This window comes from Phyllobates terribilis, unplaced genomic scaffold, assembly GCF_046119375.1.
Source record: "Phyllobates terribilis strain yellow unplaced genomic scaffold, ASM4611937v1 Scaffold_7__3_contigs__length_470593459, whole genome shotgun sequence".
In the NCBI taxonomy this organism is placed as follows: domain Eukaryota; kingdom Metazoa; phylum Chordata; class Amphibia; order Anura; family Dendrobatidae; genus Phyllobates; species Phyllobates terribilis.
In genome coordinates this window covers 275,261,280-275,280,502 of record NW_027362767.1, presented here as the reverse complement: position 1 = coordinate 275,280,502, position 19,223 = coordinate 275,261,280, and the positions used below count along the sequence as shown (strand labels likewise).

At 47.5% G+C, this 19,223-nt stretch overlaps 2 protein-coding genes across 10 annotated transcripts in view; one reads left to right on the top strand and one right to left on the bottom strand.

Moving 5' to 3' along the window:
* The window catches only part of TTLL11 (tubulin tyrosine ligase like 11), a 121,004-nt gene that overhangs the window by 92,376 nt on the left and 9,405 nt on the right, over positions 1-19,223 (top strand). The gene's annotated exons all lie outside the window — the stretch shown is intronic.
* Positions 3,384-19,223, bottom strand: part of DAB2IP (DAB2 interacting protein) — a 221,494-nt gene continuing 205,654 nt past the window's right edge. For 5 of the 9 annotated variants that reach the window (XM_073640836.1, XM_073640829.1, XM_073640830.1 and 2 more), the window contains 4 exons: positions 17,735-17,875; positions 14,919-15,121; positions 11,278-11,365; positions 5,670-8,647 (listed from right to left, as the gene is read on the bottom strand). In XM_073640836.1, coding sequence (XP_073496937.1) covers positions 8,480-8,647; positions 11,278-11,365; positions 14,919-15,121; positions 17,735-17,875 — 600 coding nt within the window. In that variant the 3' untranslated portion in view covers positions 5,670-8,479. Of the gene's footprint in view, positions 4,287-5,669; positions 8,648-11,277; positions 11,366-14,918; positions 15,122-17,734; positions 17,876-19,223 lie in introns of those variants that run through there. The other 4 variants (XR_012247454.1, XM_073640834.1, XR_012247453.1 and 1 more) reach the window with 4 other exon arrangements.

Below are 19,223 nucleotides of genomic sequence, written 5' to 3'. Positions count from 1 at the left end.
GTATACTCCCATTTATTGTATATGCAGCATTAGGATTACTCCGTCCTAGGTGCATTACTCTACATTTATCTACATTAAACCTCATCTGCCAAGTGTTTGCCCATTCAGACATTTTATCCTGATCATTCTGCAATATCGTAATGTCAAGGTCAGATTTTAATATCCTACATAGTTTGGTGTCGTCAGCAAAAACTGAACTTTACTCTCAATCCCATCCCCAAGGACATTAAAGAAGTTGGCCACAACTTTTTATTATGCCCCCAATGTATCCCCCGGGGCCCATAAGTGTCTGTAATTACCTTCTGTTGCAGGTTCTGCCTGTGAGCGGCGCTATCGGTGGCCGCTCACAGGCATCACGTGACCCCGCGCTGAAGTCACGACAAGTGAGGCATGACTCAGCGCTGGGGTCCCCGCGGTGGCTGCTGGGTTGTGGGCGGTGTTTCCCCACACGTCACACCCAGCATCCACCATGCGTTTTCCCGATGAATGGGGAGAGGGGGAGCGCGCGGGGGATGCTGGGTGTGACGCGCAGGGTAACTCCGCCCACAACCCAGCATCCACCGGTGGAATGCAGAAGAGGGACCCCCGGCTGCAGCCTGGACTTGTCGTGACGTCAGCGGATGTCAGAGCTGGCTGCAGCCGGGGGTCACGTGATGCCTGTGAGTGGCCAGCGATAGCGTCGCTCAGAGGCAGTAACTGCAACAGAAGGTATTTACAAAAACACTTATGGGCCGCGGGGGAATACATTGGGGAGGGGATAATAAGTAGTGGACAACCCCTTTAATAAAGAGGTTAAAAAGAATTGGTCCTAGCACAGATCCCTGCAGCACCCCACTGCTGACCATATCCCATTTAGAAAACGTACCATTTATGACGACTCTTTCCTATCATTAAGCAAATTCCTTACCCATCTACATATAGTTCCCCAAGTCCTTGCTTCTGTAGCTTCAGTATAAGGCTGTTATGTGGTACAGTATCAAATGCCTTTGCAAAGTGCAGATAAATCACATCCACCATATTACCAACATCCAGATTTGCACTTATCTCCTCATACAACCCAACATGTTGGTTAGACACGACCTATTTTTCATGAATCCATGCTGATTATCATTTATTATATTATTCTCTGCGATATAACTCTGCAGGTCATCACTTATGATGCCCTTAAAAACTTTGCATACTACTCATGTCAGACTTACCGGACGGTAGTTACCTGGATCCATCTTTTTACCTTTCTTAAATATCGGTACCACATCGGCTATCCTCAAATCCTGTGGCACTACCCGTTACCAGAGAGTCTAAGAATATGAGATGTCAATTACTGAGCTTAATTCCATCATTATCCGTGGATGAATACCATCTGGGCCGGGGGATTTGTCAATGTTTAATTTGCTCAGACGCAGGCGTACTTCTTTTTGTGTAAAACTAGTTATACTAGGTGGTGTACTTTGATTTTTGCCCTGTTGAAAGTTCCCTGGAACGGATGGTTTGTTGGTGAACATGGATGAAAAGTGCCTGTTTAATATCTCAGCCTTTTCTTTGTCCTCTATAATTATCTTCTTATCGTTTTTTAAGGGGCCGATACCATCTGATTTTTTTCTTTTTGGCATTGATGTTTCATTGCATTGACTTAATGTAAATAGCTGAACACAAGAAGTGGTTTCTCCAACTCCACCACAACATGCTACTTCTGGCTACTGCAGTCTCCGGATTATTCATCTCATCATGACCAGCGTCTTAAGTAATTAGTAGAGTCCCTCTGGCTGCTATAACCTGCTGCATCATCACACACCAGCTTCTGGCAGTGTTTCGGAGAACTCTTAGCTCAGTCCTCCTAACCAATGACTACAGGTCACTAATAGTCTTGGGTTTGCTCCTCCAGGTGTCTTCTTCACATTCCACCAAAAGTGGGTTGCAAGTTAGTGACTATGACGGTCAGTCCAGAATCTTCCAGGATTTCTTCTAAAACCAAGCCGTTATGGGCTGGGAAGCGCTGGGATCATTGTCCTGTTGCAGGATCCAATGATGCCTCCATCTCCTTGGATTTCCTGATACTTTACTGAATTCATTTTCCCCCCAAACACGTCAGGTTTCTAGTGCCAGAGGAAGCAAAGCAGCTGCTGAGCATCAAGCCCCCGCCTTATGTTGCTGCAGGCATTGCCGAGCCCCTGTCCTGCATCACTGCGACCCATGCCTGCATCGCCGAGCCCCTGACATATGTCGCGGCAGGTATCGCCGAGTTTACGCCATACTTCATGTAGGCAGGGTGCTCTTTTGAGAAGGATGCTTTATTCTTCCACCTCGAGACATAACTCTAATCCATAGGCCCGAAAAGTTCCATTTTTGTCTCATTGCTCCACAGAACAGAATCCGAGAACTTCTAATTTTTGTAGGTGACTTTCCTTGTGCTTTTGGATCAACAGAGGTGACTGGACTTGAGCATGCGCCTTACTGTTGAAACCTCAGCATCTGCTTCCATCAAATCTTGCTTAGGTCTTTTGCAGGCACTGGAGATTTTTGAGCACCTGCCTCCTCAGGAATCTGGTGGCAGCTGGAGACAGCTTCCTCCTGCAGTCATGTCCATGTAGTGTAGGTGGAGTTTCTATGTGAACTTTGCTTCTAGCTGTAGGGTAAGGAATAGTGTTGAGCCAGTATGTTCTGTCCGAGTATGCTCGGGCCGAGCTCTGAGTATTTACAGCTGCTCGGTGATATGTTTGAATCGCTCCCGTGTGCATGATTTGCAACTGTTCGACAGCTTTATTACATGTGAGGAATGTGTAAGAAATAGACATTTCTCCCATGTATTTAAACTGTCAAACAGTCGCAAATCATACACACGGGAGCGATTCAACCATATCACCGAGCAGCTGTAACTACTCGGAGCTCGGCCCGAGCATACTCGGCGAAAGGGTTAATAGAACATACTCGCTCAACACTAGTAAGGAACAGTCAATGCCTCTGTATCTTTTGTATCCTTGTTTGTACAATGATCTCTTATGTATTTTGACCACTCTACTGATAATGACTGGGCTAAGATTCCTCAGGAACCCTGCCAGAATTTGTGGTGAATTTGCAGAAATCTGTTATGTTAGTTATTCAGCTTTTATATTAACCTTATTTCATTAGTTAATTGCAAACAGAAGAAAGTTTGTAAGTTAACAGAATGTGTAATGGGAGAATAATTTTGATCGCAATTCATCAGTGGCAGCAAAGCCGGCTATGTACAGGCGTTGCACAGATTCTACAGCCAAATAGTGACCTTTCAATCTGCATTACCTGCATAATCATCTTCTTTATTACTTTCAGGCCTGGCCTACACATATCAAAAAACAGGCAGAGTTTGTTAATCAGAAATCTTTATTGTTTCTGCTGATTTCTGTGATGAGTTGTGGGAGCCGCTTCCGGGCCCTGAACAAATTTTGCATCACAGTAATTCTATATGCATAGCATACATGTAATATACACAGCAGGATATATGACCCATGAGTAATTAACAAATGACACTGTCCTAGCTGCTGTATGTGGAAGTCATTGCCTCCTGTTACTGCCATAAGGTACTGCAGTTTCCTGCTCAGCAATGCTGCTCCTTGCCAAAAACGCTCATAAAAGATAACTGCTTTAGACTCTGCCTCCACGATGTGGCAGAACTAGTTGTCTCACGTGCTGGATGTGATTGAACCCATATTCTGACTCCAATTCAAGAACCTGAGCATTCTTTCTGTGCTGCAGGATCCTGTGACCAATAACATGTGTATGTCTCGTCTCGACGACTGCTGCGACAGGAGAACATTTCCCATACTATAAAAGGACTATAAATAAATGACTTTTCTCAGGTGTCGGTCCATGGAGGCGGGGAATATGTGGCGCCTCACTCACAACGAGAAGCACAAATCACAATAGACATTATAAATCTTCATCAGTCTCTGCAGATTTAAAGCTACAACATACATTCTCCTGGGGAGGGGTCTTTTGTCTGGAGCTTCCCCCTGAAAACAGCAAAGTTCTTAAAGTTTATGTATTCTCCTTTGAGGTTTTAGTGTCAGCTGCCGCAAATCTGTGCAGTAGTATCGAGAATGGTGGTGTGACCCCCCATGTTTATGTTCTGCTCAGGGTAATGGTTTATTACACCAGTGACTTATAGTCGGTGGTCTCCATCATACACAGTGTTAGACCTCGCCCTGGAGGGGCTGAGCACAGCAGAGTCCGCAGGGAGTGGCTCCTGGTCCAGACTTGTCACTGGTTTACATTCTTCACGTTTTCCAAAATATAAAGTAATCTAAGGCAGACTGTAAAGAAAAGAGATAGCATTTACCTGGAGCAGCGGCCGCTCGTCCCATATCACATACTGTACAGACCCATCAGTTCCAGGGCAGATGTGGGACGAACAGCCCCTCTGGGTCCATACAATGTGTGATATAGGACGAGCAACCCCTTCTATCACACATTGTACAGATTAAGCAGAGAGGGGGCTGCCCGTTCTACACTGGACAATACAATAGCGAGAAGGTTGATGCTCGCCCCAATTCACAAACTGTATAGTAACTGCAGCAATTCAGCTTTTCTTCTCCATTCAGGCCTAAAGTGTTTTGCTAGTTTCCGGTGACCAGGGAGCAGTGCATTGTGGGAGCTCCTGTTCCACATACGATGTGTGTAGCTTTTATTTTTCAGCCTAAAATACAGCGTTTTGTCGGGTATTCGAACACCAGGGCTTATTTATTTATCAAAATCAGAGTTCTCAAAGTTATGATGGAATTTTTTGGTTTCTGTATTGTTTTTTAGTATAAACTTTTGTTTAAATGCCCAGAGGTGGAAAAAAATGTCTGCTTTGTGTCCCAAAGATAATCAGGAGAGTATCGAGCCTTATTTGTTACTAAAGAATAGACATATAATGTCCCCCTGTATCTCTCCCCAGTCTTACAGATTGTAAGCTCCTATGGTCAGGACTCTTCCACCAGCTTTTCTATCACCCCCTTATACACTGAATAGCCGCTTTATTACAGCCCGTCATCTAGTATCGCATTAGATCTTCATTTTCCAACCAAAAATTGGATCCATGTCATCCGGCAAAGAAACGACACTGCCCAATGAGACATTAGGCGGAAACTGAAAATACAGTAAAGACACAAAGCCTGGGCGTCTGTCGTCCATTATGGGTTCACAGTCACCTGGGATCCTTTCATCAGACCGATTCTTCAAGTTCTCCTCTAATCCTCTCAACAGCAGATTCTTCACAATCTCCTCTGATCCTTTCATTAGACCTATTCTTCACATTCTCCTCTGATCCTCTTATGAGCCGATTTTTCAGTTTCCTCTGATCCTCTCATCAGACCTATTCTCATTCTCCTCTGATCCTCTAATGAGCCGATTCTTCAATCTTTGATGTTCTCATCAGACCTTCACATTCTCCTCTGATCCTTTCATCAGACCTATTCTTCACAATCTTCTCTGTTCCTTTCATTAGACAGATTCTTCAGTCTCCTCTGATCCTTTCATCAGACCTATTCTTCACAATCTCCTCTGTTCCTTTCATTAGACAGATTCTTCAGTCTCCTCTGATCCTTTCATCAGACCTATTCTTCACATTCTCCTCTGATCCTCTCATGAGCCGATTTTTTAGTTTCCTCTGATCCTCTCATCAGTCCTATTCTCATTCTCCTCTGATCCTCTAATGAGCCGATTCTTCAATCATTGATGTTCTCATCCGACCTATTCTTCACATTCTCCTCTGATCCTTTCATCCGACCTATTCTTCACATTCTCCTCTGATCCTTTCATCAGACCTATTCTTCACATTCTCCTCTGATCCTTGCATCAGACCTATTCTTCACATTCTCCTCTGATCCTTTCCTCAGACCTATTCTTCATTCTCCTCTGATCCTTTCCTCAGACCTATTCTTCACATTCTCCCCCAATCCTTTCATAAGACCTATTCTTCACATTCTCCTCTAATCATTTCATCAGACCTATTCTTCACAATCTCTTCTGTTCCTTTCATTAGACAGATTCTTCAGTCTCCTCTGATCCTTTCATCAGACCTATTCTTCACATTCTCCTCTGATCCTCTTATGAGCCGATTTTTTAGTTTCCTCTGATCCTCTCATCAGACCTATTCTCATTCTCATTCTCCTTTGATCCTCTCGAGTCAATTCTTCAATCTTTGATGTTGTCATCAGACCTATTCTTCACATTCTCCTCTGATCCTTTCATCAGACCTATTCTTCACATTCTCCTCTGATCCTCTCATGAGCCGATTTTTTAGTTTCCTCTGATCCTCTCATCAGACCTATTCTCATTCTCCTTTGATCCTCTCGAGTCAATTCTTCAATCTTTGATGTTCTCATCAGACCTATTCTTCACATTCTCCTCTGATCCTTTCATCAGACCTATTCTTCACATTCTCCTCTGATCCTTTCATGAGCCAATTCTTCACTCTCCTCTGATCCTTTCCTCAGACCTATTCTTCACTCTCCTCTGATCCTCTCATCAGACCTATTCTTCACATTCTCCTCTGATCCTTTCATCAGAGATTCTTCAGTCTCCTCTGATCCTTTCAGACAGATTTTTCACATTCTTCTCCAATCCTTTCATCAGGACATTTCTTCCGATCACACGGTCTACTCTAGATGCAGTCTTCTTTTCCACCTGAATCTTATCATTGTTCTAGTCTCCGTACTGTAGCACCAGAAAACCCCACAATGCTGTCAGTGAAACCCAAGTCCCAACTAGTTTAACACTGATCATCAGACTTCATGCCAAGTCACTGCGATCAATGGAATTTTCTACTCTTTCTCGGATCAGTTTTCATATGAATTCACATTAGACTGATGACCCCGGAGCGCAACACAAAATCCATTGATCAGTTTAATGTCCATGCGGGATGATCCAACTGTGAAAGGATGAGGGTCTCTAATACAGTGGCTATTCAGTGTAAAGCCTGCAAGCTCTGTGGCGAGGACTCCTTCCTGATGTGTTCTGGCTGCATGGTCTCCTGTAGTTATTGGTGTGGTGGCACGTTATTGTCAATCGTCTCCTGCTGTCTGGATATTTCCCTTTCTTTGTGCATTATATGTTGCTAGATTGATTAATGTCAATATGATCAGGCATTCGGTATGGCTGATTTGTGCTTTGTAAGGTCTCTTCATAGCGAGTGGCCGGAGCTGTTGATGGTAAATTGGAATCTATGACTCAACCTAAAATTACTTCATTGTAACAATATAAGAAATTATTGATTTGTGATGGTGACAAGTGCGGCAGGAGAATCTGAGTCAAATGCTGCAGAAAGTGGCGCTATATGTGCTGGGAGTGTTTAAATCGCCTGGTTGAACCACGTAAAAAATGGACTTGGATATCGGCAGTCTTGCCCAAGAAGCTACAATGCATGAGACAGCCGGGGTTTGGTGCTAAACAGTGTCCCTATAGACCTGGAGCGGCAGAGACACGGTGCTGCTCCTCCCTGGCCACCATCCTGGCTCACCGAAGCTATCATTCACCATCAGGCTTCGTACAGAAATGCCAATAGGATATGTGACGGCTCCGTGTGCGTCCATCCTCCACCCTGGTATTCTGCCGCCTCTAACACATCATGTCGCATCTCAACATTCTAACTGTATAAGTAAGTACACCCCCTCCTCCACAATCTCTAAAACTCTTCTGCTCCACCTTGAATTAATATTCGGACTTGTCCGTCTGCCTGCAGCCTGTATCTACCAGTGAAGAACAAGTTATGTCAGATCTATCTGGATTTTGGGGTCCGTATTTCCTGACACTATCCCTAGTTTCCCCCACATTCGGTGTTGTGTGAGCCTATAGCTAATGGGGGTGTACAAAGAGAACTAGAGGTGGGCAGCTAATAGTGGGGATAAGCACCCCATGGCTCCTGGCTGTAATGACCCTGCAGCTCTTCTACATGGACACCTGAGGGCGCCGCGCATCATGAACCCCTATATAATCTGCAGACGAGGGGAGACTGGTTCTGATAAAGCATCTTTATTCCACAGGTAAATGTACACAGTCCACCATAGACACCTGGAAGACGTCCTATAGCCTGATGAGAGTTGTAATGCACGTGACCCATGCTCCAGGCTGGCTGGTGGTGAGTAGGGCAGTGTAATATTGGGCTATAGTATGAATACACTGACTGGGGAGGGGGTCACTTACTTCCTGCGGCTATAGCTTGTGTACAGGGCGTCACAGGATCCTGAGAGCTGTGACAGTAGCAGCAGGTTCTAGTGTTTACAGACAGCACTCACGGCCGCTGCGCAGACTCGTACGACGGTCGCTCGGACTTAGTTTTTACCCTTCTGGACAGAATTTGGCATAAGTTCTGAGAGGAAATAAAAATGTGAACATAAAATAAGAGGATCTTATAGAAATAATGATCTCTTATGGCACATCATATTACATCTGCGGTCCGCGCTCCCACAATGCATCAGTCCTGGGGCGCAGTCCGGTCTGCCGTGTCTCTGCCCGGTCCCGGCCATTAACAATTACTGCTGTTTCTGAACTCGCCGTTCTCTGTGATCTGCAATTTAGTCGGGTTTGTGGGGGAGATTCCGTTACGTGTTTGCATGCTGTACCTCTCTTTCAGCTGGGTTAAGGCGCTCATAAGCCGGGCGTTGGCAGCGTCCAAAGAGGCGATGCGCTTCTCCTGCAAAGAGAGAACAGACATGACAGGAGGACCGTCAGCTGCATGCGGGGGGACACACAGGACCGTCCCCTACATGCGGAGGAGGAGGAGCGTCACCAGCACGCGGAGAAGGAGGAGCGTCACCTGCACGCGGAGAAGGAGGAGCGTCCCCTGCACGAGGGGGGACACAGAGGAGCGTCCCCTGCACGAGGGGGGACACAGAGGAGGACCGTCCCCTGCACGCGGAGGAGGAGGAGGACCGTCCCCTGCACGCAACCCCACACGTAACACGAAGGACCATCCACTGAGTGCGACAGAACGTGGAGGAGGGTGACTGTTACATGTGCGCAATGGGACTTGGAGAATAAGGACCATCCGTTGCACCCAGCCCTGGACAAGACGTGGAATTGGAGGACTGTCCCCTGCACACGGCCCTGCATGTAACAAGACACGGAGGAGGAGGACAACCATTCTCTGCAAGAAGCCCCTTGAACACAAGGGACTTATAAATTCTGCAACTTCCCAAAAGACTTTGGTGCTGATTGGTTAGGACAGGAGTTTAGTTCGCCAGCCTTGATGAAGGAAGCGCTGGTGTAAGATGCGCCAAATTCATTAAGATAAGAAATGTCCTGCAGGTTTGGACTGGAGCAGATATGATACCATTTATGCCACAAAAAGTGGAGTAATTATAGAAGAAATATGTCAGTCTGTGTCAGACAACACCTCTAGAAATGAGCCATGAGTTTACGTTTGGGACAGCTTTGTGCCAGATTTCCAGTGTGAACTGATTCATCGTGTCCTTTGTATATTAATTGTTCACTTTTGGCTTGCTGTCAGTGAATGGGAATATTACTGTTTACTTCCAGAGCCTGAAATTGCCTCCTAATCCCATTCTGCTCAGAGCTGAGTATTACAATGTATCAGTGAAGGTGGGATCCATCAGACAGGAGCACTGCTGATGGGTATAGTGTGCACTGAAACACTGTAACAAAGCTGTGGCAGCAGGATGGTCAGTATAAGGCTGTGTGCCCATGATGCGTTTTTTAAGCGTTTCCGCAGTGGCAAAAACGCTGCAGAAACGCTTAAAAAACGCATGGTAGAAGGCCTGCCATGTTCCCCAATGATAATCCGCATGTGCTGTGCACATGCTGCGGAAATTTCCGCTGCAGGTTATCATTGTGGAAAAAAAACGCAGCACTACCAATTATTTTTGCGGAAGCGCGGCGTTTTCGCCGCCATTGACTTGCATTGGAACGCATGTAATCGGCATCACTGCATCTGTACATGCGGAATCCATGCGTTCCAATGTGCGGATGGTACCCGGGTGTGGAGGACAGGAGACTCTCCTCCGGACCCGGGTACCATAGAACCTGTGAAAAAAAGAATAAAATAAAAAATAAGTGTTATATTTACCTTTTGACGGCCCGCGGTGTGCTTGTCTTCACTTGCCGGCAGCTCGCGGTGGACTGAAGGACCTGCGCTGACGTCATAGTCATGTGACGGCAGGTCCTTCAGTGTAGTGTACCGCGAGCTGCCAGCAGCCAGGACGGAGCGAAGTAAGACTGCGGGGGCCATCAGAAGGTAAGTATAGATTTATTTTTTACCATTCTTTAAAGGTCACAGTATATAAATCCATGCATTTCGCATGGATTTATATAGTGTGACCAAGTTGACAAGCACTTTCCAAGTGATGCTAAAATCGCTTGGAAAGCGCTTGTCAACCCGCATGCGGAAATGCATGTGAAGAACGCTTCACATCCGCATGTCCCTGGCAGGAAAAACGCATGTACAATCCGCATGCGTTTTTTCTGCCAGGGAGATGCAGAAACGCTCAGGAAAAAATCCGGAGCATTTCTGCATCGTGGGCACATAGCCTTCCTTCTGTTTCTCTGGATGTATACATTAATCTTTCATTCTCTGACTTTCTCCTTCAGCGAGACCTCTGCTTACAAAGTGGCAGGACATTTATATAGGACTGCACAGACCACTGGCGGCACAATGTGCAGCGGTGGATGTGGGGACACGAGTGATCACGTATCTGCAAGTTACTTTTTCCATTTCATATCATAAATATTGTCACCTACCATTTATTGCCCTGTTGCGATGATGAGCACGCTGTGGTATCGGCAGCACCCGTGTTTCTATCACTTAATCGTGTCATGCGTATTTCTAGCTTACTGTTGTAAATTGCGCACTCCTCTGCACTCATCAAACCTATTACACCACAGAAAGTGACGGAAAAGCTTTGAAAAGTCGCTAAATTCTTGCACAATGCGGAGTTGTGCAGAAATGTTGCTGCTTCTATCGTTTTCACGCCAGTTTGAATCAACATTGCCAAAATTCATCAAAACTGCGGCTTTTGTACGCCAGAAATGCTTCTCCAGTCTGTGAGGCACATGGAGGAGCACGCCACTCAGGAGAGGCACCAAATTCATGGACAGGTATACGCTTATGAAATTAGCACCTCACTCCTGCAAGACTGGCGTAACAAGGTTGTGCACTGCGCCAGTCCTAATGAACTGGCGCTTTTGTCGGTTCGTATCCATGTAAGAATTATACATCATGAATAAAACCCGTGAGACTCTGGGGCAGTGACGCCACCGCGCCTCCTGATCGGCACTGGTGTGAATAGTCATGTATCCGCTCCTCACCTGTGCATCGATGATCTTCTGTTTGGAGTCCACCGCTGCCTGCATCTCCGCGTGATCCTTCTTCAGCTCCTCCTCCACAGACATGAGCCTGTGGCAGAGTAAGTGGTGAGTATAGCGCCAAGTACTCGCTCAGTATAAGGGACTTTGCTGTGAGTCCTGGTGTAGATGTGATGTCACTGTAGCGCCATGTGCTCTCTCATTATAAGGGAGGTCGCTGTAAGTCCCGGTGTGTAAGTGATCTTACTGTAGCGCCAAGTGCTCGCTCAGTATAAGAGACTTTGCTGTGAGTCCCGGTGTATATGTGATGTCACTGTAGCGCCAAGTACTCGCTCAGTATAAGAGACTTTGCTGTGAGTCCTGGTGTATATGTGATGTCACTGTAGCGCCATGTGCTCGCTCAGTATAAGAGACTTTGCTGTGAGTCCTGGTGTATATGTGATGTCACTGTAGCGCCATGTGCTCGCTCAGTATAAGGGATGTCACTGTAAGTCCTGGGGTATATGTGATGTCACTGTAGCGCCATGTGCTCGCTCAGTATAAGGGACGTCGCTGTAAGTCCCGGTGTATAAGTGATGTCACTGTAGCGCCATGTGCTTGCTCAATATAAGGGACTTTGCTGTGAGTCCCGGTGTATATGTGATGTCAGTATAGCACCATGTGCTTTCTCATTATAAGGGACGTCGCTGTAAGTCCCGGTGTATATGTGATGTCAGTATAGCACCATGTGCTTTCTCATTATAAGGGATGTCACTGTAAGTCCCGGTGTATATGTGATGTCACTGTAGCGCCATGTGCTTGCTCAATATAAGGGACTTTGCTGTGAGTCCCGGTGTATATGTGATGTCAGTCTAGCACCATGTGCTTTCTCATTATAAGGGATGTCACTGTAAGTCCTGGGGTATATGTGATGTCAGTGTAGCGCCATGTGCTTTCTCATTATAAGGGACGTCGCTGTAAGTCCTGGGGTATATGTGATGTCAGTATAGCACCATGTGCTTGCTCAATATAAGGGACTTTGCTGTGAGTCCCGGTGTATATGTGATGTCAGTCTAGCACCATGAACTTTCTCAGTATAAGGGACGTCGCTGTAAGTCCTGGGGTATATGTGATGTCACTGTAGCGCCATGTGCTCGCTCAGTATAAGGGACGTCGCTGTAAGTCCTGGTGTATATGTAATGTTACTGTAGCGCCATGTGCTTGCTCAGTATAAGGGACGTCGCTGTAAGTCCCGGTGTATATGTGATGTCACTGTAGCGCCATGTGCTCGCTCAGTATAAGGGACGTCGCTGTAAGTCCTGGTGTATATGTAATGTTACTGTAGCGCCATGTGCTCGCTCAGTATAAGGGATGTCACTGTAAGTCCTGGGGTATATGTGATGTCACTGTAGCGCCATGTGCTTGCTCAGTATAAGGGATGTCACTGTAAGTCCTGGGGTATATGTGATGTCGCTGTAGTGCCATGTGCTCGCTCAGTATAAGGGATGTCACTGTAAGTCCTGGGGTATATGTGATGTCACTGTAGTGCCATGCGCTTGCTCGGTATAAGGGATGTCACTGTAAGTCCTGGGGTATATGTGATGTCACTGTAGCGCCATGTGCTCGCTCAGTATAAGGGATGTCACTGTAAGTCCTGGGGTATATGTGATGTCACTGTAGCGCCATGTGCTTGCTCAGTATAAGGGACGTCGCTGTAAGTCCTGGGGTATATGTGATGTCACTGTAGCGCCATGTGCTCGCTCAGTATAAGGGATGTCACTGTAAGTCCTGGGGTATATGTGATGTCAGTGTAGCGCCATGTGCTCGCTCAGTATAAGGGACGTCGCTGTAAGTCCTGGGGTATATGTGATGTCACTGTAGCGCCATGTGCTCGCTCAGTATAAGGGACATCGCTGTAAGTCCTGGGGTATATGTGATGTCACTGTAGCGCCATGTGCTCGCTCAGTATAAGGGACATCGCTGTAAGTCCTGGGGTATATGTGATGTCACTGTAGCGCCATGTGCTCGCTCAGTATAAGGGATGTCGCTGTAAGTCCTGGGGTATATGTGATGTCACTGTAGCGCCATGTGCTCGCTCAGTATAAGGGATGTCGCTGTAAGTCCTGGGGTATATGTGATGTCGCTGTAGCGCCATGTGCTCGCTCAGTATAAGGGATGTCACTGTAAGTCCTGGGGTATATGTGATGTCACTGTAGCGCTATGTGCTTGCTCAGTATAAGGGATGTCACTGTAAGTCCTGGGGTATATGTGATGTCAGTGTAGCGCCATGTGCTTGCTCAGTATAAGGGATGTCACTGTAAGTCCTGGGGTATATGTGATGTCACTGTAGAGCCATGTGCTCGCTCGGTATAAGGGATGTCACTGTAAGTCCTGGGGTATATGTGATGTGAGTATAGCACCATATGCTTGCTCAGTATAAAGGACATTGCTGTAAGTCCCGGTGTATAAGTGATGTAAGTGTAGCACCATCTGCTCGCTCAGTATAAGGGATATGGCTGTAAGTCCCGGTCTATGTGACATGAGTATAGCGCCATGTGCTCGCTCAGTATGATGAATGGTTCCCCTATAATCAGAATTTATGATGGGTCTGATGATTAAAGGGATTGTCTGGTCACCCCTATCCATAGGATAGGTCACAGTATAAAATCCATGGTAGTCCGACGCCTGGGGCCCCACATAGATCAGAAGTTATTTCAGTGGCCAGATGTAAACATGTGGTACTGAGCGGCCGCTATTGTACTTCTATTCCCCTGAATAAGATCTCACCTGCAGGACTGCGGCCGGAGTTAATCACCGCCGATCGGTGTGGTTCGGGTGTGAGACTACCATGAACATTGTGGTGATGATCTGAACACATTTTGCTCTGGACCGGTCATCAATATGTGTAAGCAGACAACCCCTTTAACTCCTGCGAATGACTGTTTATCTGGGAATAGGATGCCCCCAGGAGCTACCACTAATGATTTAAAGGCCGGTGCTGACTTCTGAAATTAAAGGGGCAGTCCAGGAATAAGACCATTATAAATTCTGGGTTATTTCCATACTTCCTTCTCTCAGGATCACCGCATTTTTCCGCATCAGACGCCAGTCACTGGAGGCGGTTATAGATAATAGAGAAATGCTGAGGTCATGTGACTGACGCAGTTGCCGGGGTGGGGGGTGGGGCAGAGGACTATGGCGGCCAAGTCACATGACACCGGATCTGTTTTCTCCTTTGTGAAGACTGAGGAAGGTCTATTTTTATTAGCCGGAGTGCCCCTTAAATAATGAAAATGTGTATCGGCTCTTTAACACTTTGTCTGTGTATATGGAAAGTTACACAACTTCTAATATTGACTTCCTGGATTCTTCACTTCCAAGGCTCCGCTTACCTCCAGTGAATGGGAATAGCCCTGTTTGTAGCCAGAGGCTGAGGACATACCCTGCCTGGTCCTGCTCACACGGCATCAGCTGAACAATCAGGGAACTTAGGGACTACAATGTCAGCTGTGTGAGCAGGACAAGGTCAGGATAAAAGTACGTGCTCTTATTCACTAGCAGGAAGCAGAGATCTGAGGCATACAATCTCTATTTGCGGCTGTGAGGAGGAGGTGGGGTTGTTGTACTGTAACACCCATCATCCATGGTGTCAGCTCCCTCCTTACCTGCTGATGATCCCCTTCATCTGCATCTCCTTGTCCTCCTGCTGCCTGCGCAGCCGCTCCTCGCTCTCCTCCAGCCGCGCCTGGTACTCCAGCAGGATCTTCTGCGTCTGCTCGTCTTGGCTCTTGCAGCGGCTTTCATATTCCTCCAGCTTCTTGTTGGAGAGTCGCAGCTTATCCTGCAGCATGAGGATCTCCTGCTGGTACTGTGGAGACAGGCGAGGGTTAATCACCATCACTAAACGCACCACCGTACATACAAGGTGCCCGCATTCATCCGCACACATGATGGGGGTAGTCATATTATGGGAGAGGGTAAACTCTATAATGGCCCCTTGTGCTGTTCCTCCCGGCATTGTATGAATTAAAGAGGTATTCCCATCTCCAAGATCCTATCCCAATATGTAGTAGGTACAATAATAATAATATTAGCAAATACCTCCACTTAGAAATGTAGTATAGTTCTTCTGATTCGCTAGGTCTCTTTCCTCATGTGCAGGCATTGCAGGGCCTTAGGTATCCATGGTTATGACAACTGATGTAGTGACAGTTAGCTAGTTTCTAGTGGTTGTAACCATGGATACCTAAGGTCCTGCAATGCCTGCACATAAGGACAGAGACATAGCGAATGAGAAGAACTATACTACATTTCTAATTGGAAATATTTGCTAATATTATTATTACTACACCTACTACATGTTGGGATAGGATCTTGGAGGTGGGAATACCCCTTTAATTACCTGAAGGGACACGCCCAGTTGTCAGGCACTGGCAGTACTGATTGAACAATAGCAGACTGTGGGACACACCTCCTAGTGACAACACCCTACCTTCTGGTCAGGAGGAGTAACAGGAACAGCACAATGCACCAGAGAAGACTGACCTCTTACAGGAGACATGATGACCTCATCTATCATACGGGAACCTACTAGTGTCATGACAACCAATCAGATGGCGGCTTTATGCAGGGCGGTGGCGCCTGATTGGGGTCACTCACCCCGTTCTGCCTGGTGATTTTTCTGCATTTTCATAATGCCCAAAACCTGAGAGAGCGGAAAATCCGTGGACTGCAGGATGGCGGCACGTACGTGATTACAGCCCCAATACTGACCACTACTAATGGCAGCCAATCAGGGCACGGCTTCTACACCAGCATTCGGCACTCTGATTGGCCTGCAGGAATGGCGCACTTCCTTCATTTTCAGGTTGAAGTTTGTGACCCGCCTTCCCCCCAGGCCGCCGCCATTATTCTGTACATTCCTATAGATGACACTCCACCGGCAGAAGGCTGGAAACCATCAACAAGCTGCAGCTGACGGAACTCACTTTGGGTCTTGCAAGTACCAGATCTATCTTCCCTTATGAAATGTGACTACTGCCACATGTAAAGGGGTCCCCAGCCTCCTGATATTTCTGCAGCGGTGGCAGTAATCCTGTACACAGCTGACAGTCTGTCACAGTTGTATCCAGTCTGGACCATGTTGTGTGAGCTCTCATGTGTGGCTCTGCAGCCCCTTCAGACTGGATACAACAGCAACAGACCCTCAGCTGAGAGCAGGACTACGTGTGCTCAGGATTACCGGCTCTGGATGTAAACACGGGTGTCTCTGCTTGCTGTCAGTGAATGAGATCTGATAAAGTTCTGAACCTTCTCATGATCCGGTGTGGAGGCCGGATTCACACCTCCTCGAGTCACAGTCTGCGGACAGACCGGCTGCAGCTCTCTGGACCCGAACTTAAGAGCCTCATATTCACCCATCTATCTGCGATACATGTATGTGTCCGTCCAGCTTAACGCCCTCTGTCCTGCCAGTGGCAGTTTAACCTGCTTGTTGATGGTTTCCACTTTCACCAGACTGATACAGTGAGGAGGTAAGGGAGATCTTGTGGGCCTTCACTGCTCCTCGGACATCACTGGGTCAGAGTTGTGCAGAAACAGTAATGACCACAAGGGACAGTATGAAACTAGAGAGAAAAGCATCATGTGCAGTAATAGCCTCCCCCCACACCCAAGGCAGACCTGCAGTACCAGACACGACCATGTACAGGAGGGGGCGCTGGTGCTAGCACATGAGATTGGTAAATGGGGTTATCTGACTCACATCTACAGATTTTGTCCGGTTTTCATCTTTCTCCTTATATATTGTATAAACACAGCTCTTGTCACCTCAAGATGTGGACCTGACTAGAGTTCTATGGTATCAGAAAGAAGCGCCCCTCCTGTCCATGGCCAAGTCCAGTACTGCAGCTGAGCTCCTATGGAAGTGACTGTGATCTGAGCCGCAGTGCTGGGGATGACACTTTGCATGGAGCTGAGCGACGGCCTGATGCACACGTGGATCTGATACTGAGGAAAATCCGTGTGTCCCGGACAGCGGAGGTCTCACGAGAGGCAGTCGTCCTGAATACATCCATCAGGGTATGACACACACGTCTCTCTAGAATTAGGGGCTCAACCACCAGGAGTGGACGCAAGGTCCCTGCCATGAAAGCTCTGCTCACTGGCCCCCAGTTTTGAAGGAAGGATACGGTCACTCTAACATCACTGGGGGCAGGATGCTGCACTCAGTACTACTCCACCTCCTCACCACAGAGCATGCCCCTCACAACAGTCCAGACTGTGCCAGCCTCCAGAGCTGCACTCACAATTCTTCCCCGTATCTCAGAATCGCCCACAATTACCACTTGCGACACGTGCAGTGAATGCCGCCATCACAGAACACAGATATGGTATGAAGCGTAAGAAAGGCAGACAGGTGTTGAGTGCAGGATGAGGGGCCGGCCAGGACTAGAGAGGCGCCGCTGCTCTCGGCTGTTACCTTTTCTGCTTGGCTCATGTCCTCCTTACTCCTGCTCTTATCCCTGTGCTCAGGGCCTTCATCTTCTAAAAGCTGCATATTCATATTCAGCAGCCAAGCAGCAGTGCGGTCCAGGGCATTGGGGTTCACGGGTGAGGGGGCCTAAAACAGAACATACAGCCGTAACCAAAGAAAACAATGAGAATCATGAGAACGGCAGCAAAAGAAAAATGGGCCATGATGTCAGCGGTGTCCTGCGGCCTCAGACGCTGCGCCACCAGCACCCAGGAGAGAAGGATCGGCGACACAGATCAAAGCCTCGCCGAGTGCACACCTCCAGCCTGACCGGACCACCCCAGAGTGGGAGGTGCCAGTGGTTTGGGATCATATCTCAATAAATGGCTGACGTGCTGGGGGCTGGGGTGATCTGTGCAGACGATGGTCTAGGACGTTGCTCAGGTGAAGGTGAGAAGCGAGGACAATGGACGTGGACTGAACACAATGGCGCCTGGAGCGTGAAGCGGCGTCTACACACAGACGTACAGGTGAGCATGCAGCAGCGGGTACAGGGGCTTCACGGGAAGGACACATCTGACCGCACAGCGCCCCACCACGTGGGCAGGTGACAACCCACAGGACCTGTTGCCGTCTGGTGGTGGGAGTCACCTTGCTCCAATGATGGCAAGCACCACCGGGCTATGACCTCAAGGAACAGCGCCACCTCTGACCACAGCTGGTATGGCATCTCCTTCCCACTGAAGTGAATGGAGCTGTAGTACCAGACACAACCTGGGCTCAGGGCTGGAGATGCTCCTGGAGGTAGGCAGCCTTGTTCCCCTAGTCCCGGGAGCCTCCTCGTATCACGGTACAGAGATGTAGACGTTCTACCGCGCACCAATAACCTTTACATTACAAGATCCTGAAGCAAACCAAGAAGGCTCTTTCACTGACAGCAAGCAAAGGCAGTAAGCCTGTATACTTGTATCCAGTCTACACAAGGGTCTGAGCTGAATCGCTTGGACCGACACATTGTAACAAACCCCGAGCTGTCAACCATGAAAGCTATGTACAAGGTTACTGCCTCTGAATGGAAAACAGAGGCCTCAATCAATGACAGGAAGCAGAGATCTGGGATACAACCAAAGTCTCACACTGGGCTGGCTCTGTGATGCTGGGGGTTGTAGTGTACCGCAGACAGTAGTGCTGAGGGGTGACTACAGTCCCAAGTGTACCTGACAATGTGCTCGATGATGAGGGTTGTATGCCTATATATCCTGTACTCCTGGCAAACCTTCTGTCTGTGTGGACATGTGATAAAACCACAACCCCCATCATCCCTACATGAACTGATTGCTCTCGGAAGGTCAACACTTTCTGCATCAACGACCTTAGAATGAAATCCCCTGCTCATCTGCAAATTGCCTCTTCAGAGAGGAAAGGACTAGAACTCTAGCGCCACCTATTGGAAGTAGCAATCCTAAACCTCAATATCGACCCTTTAACAAGCCTT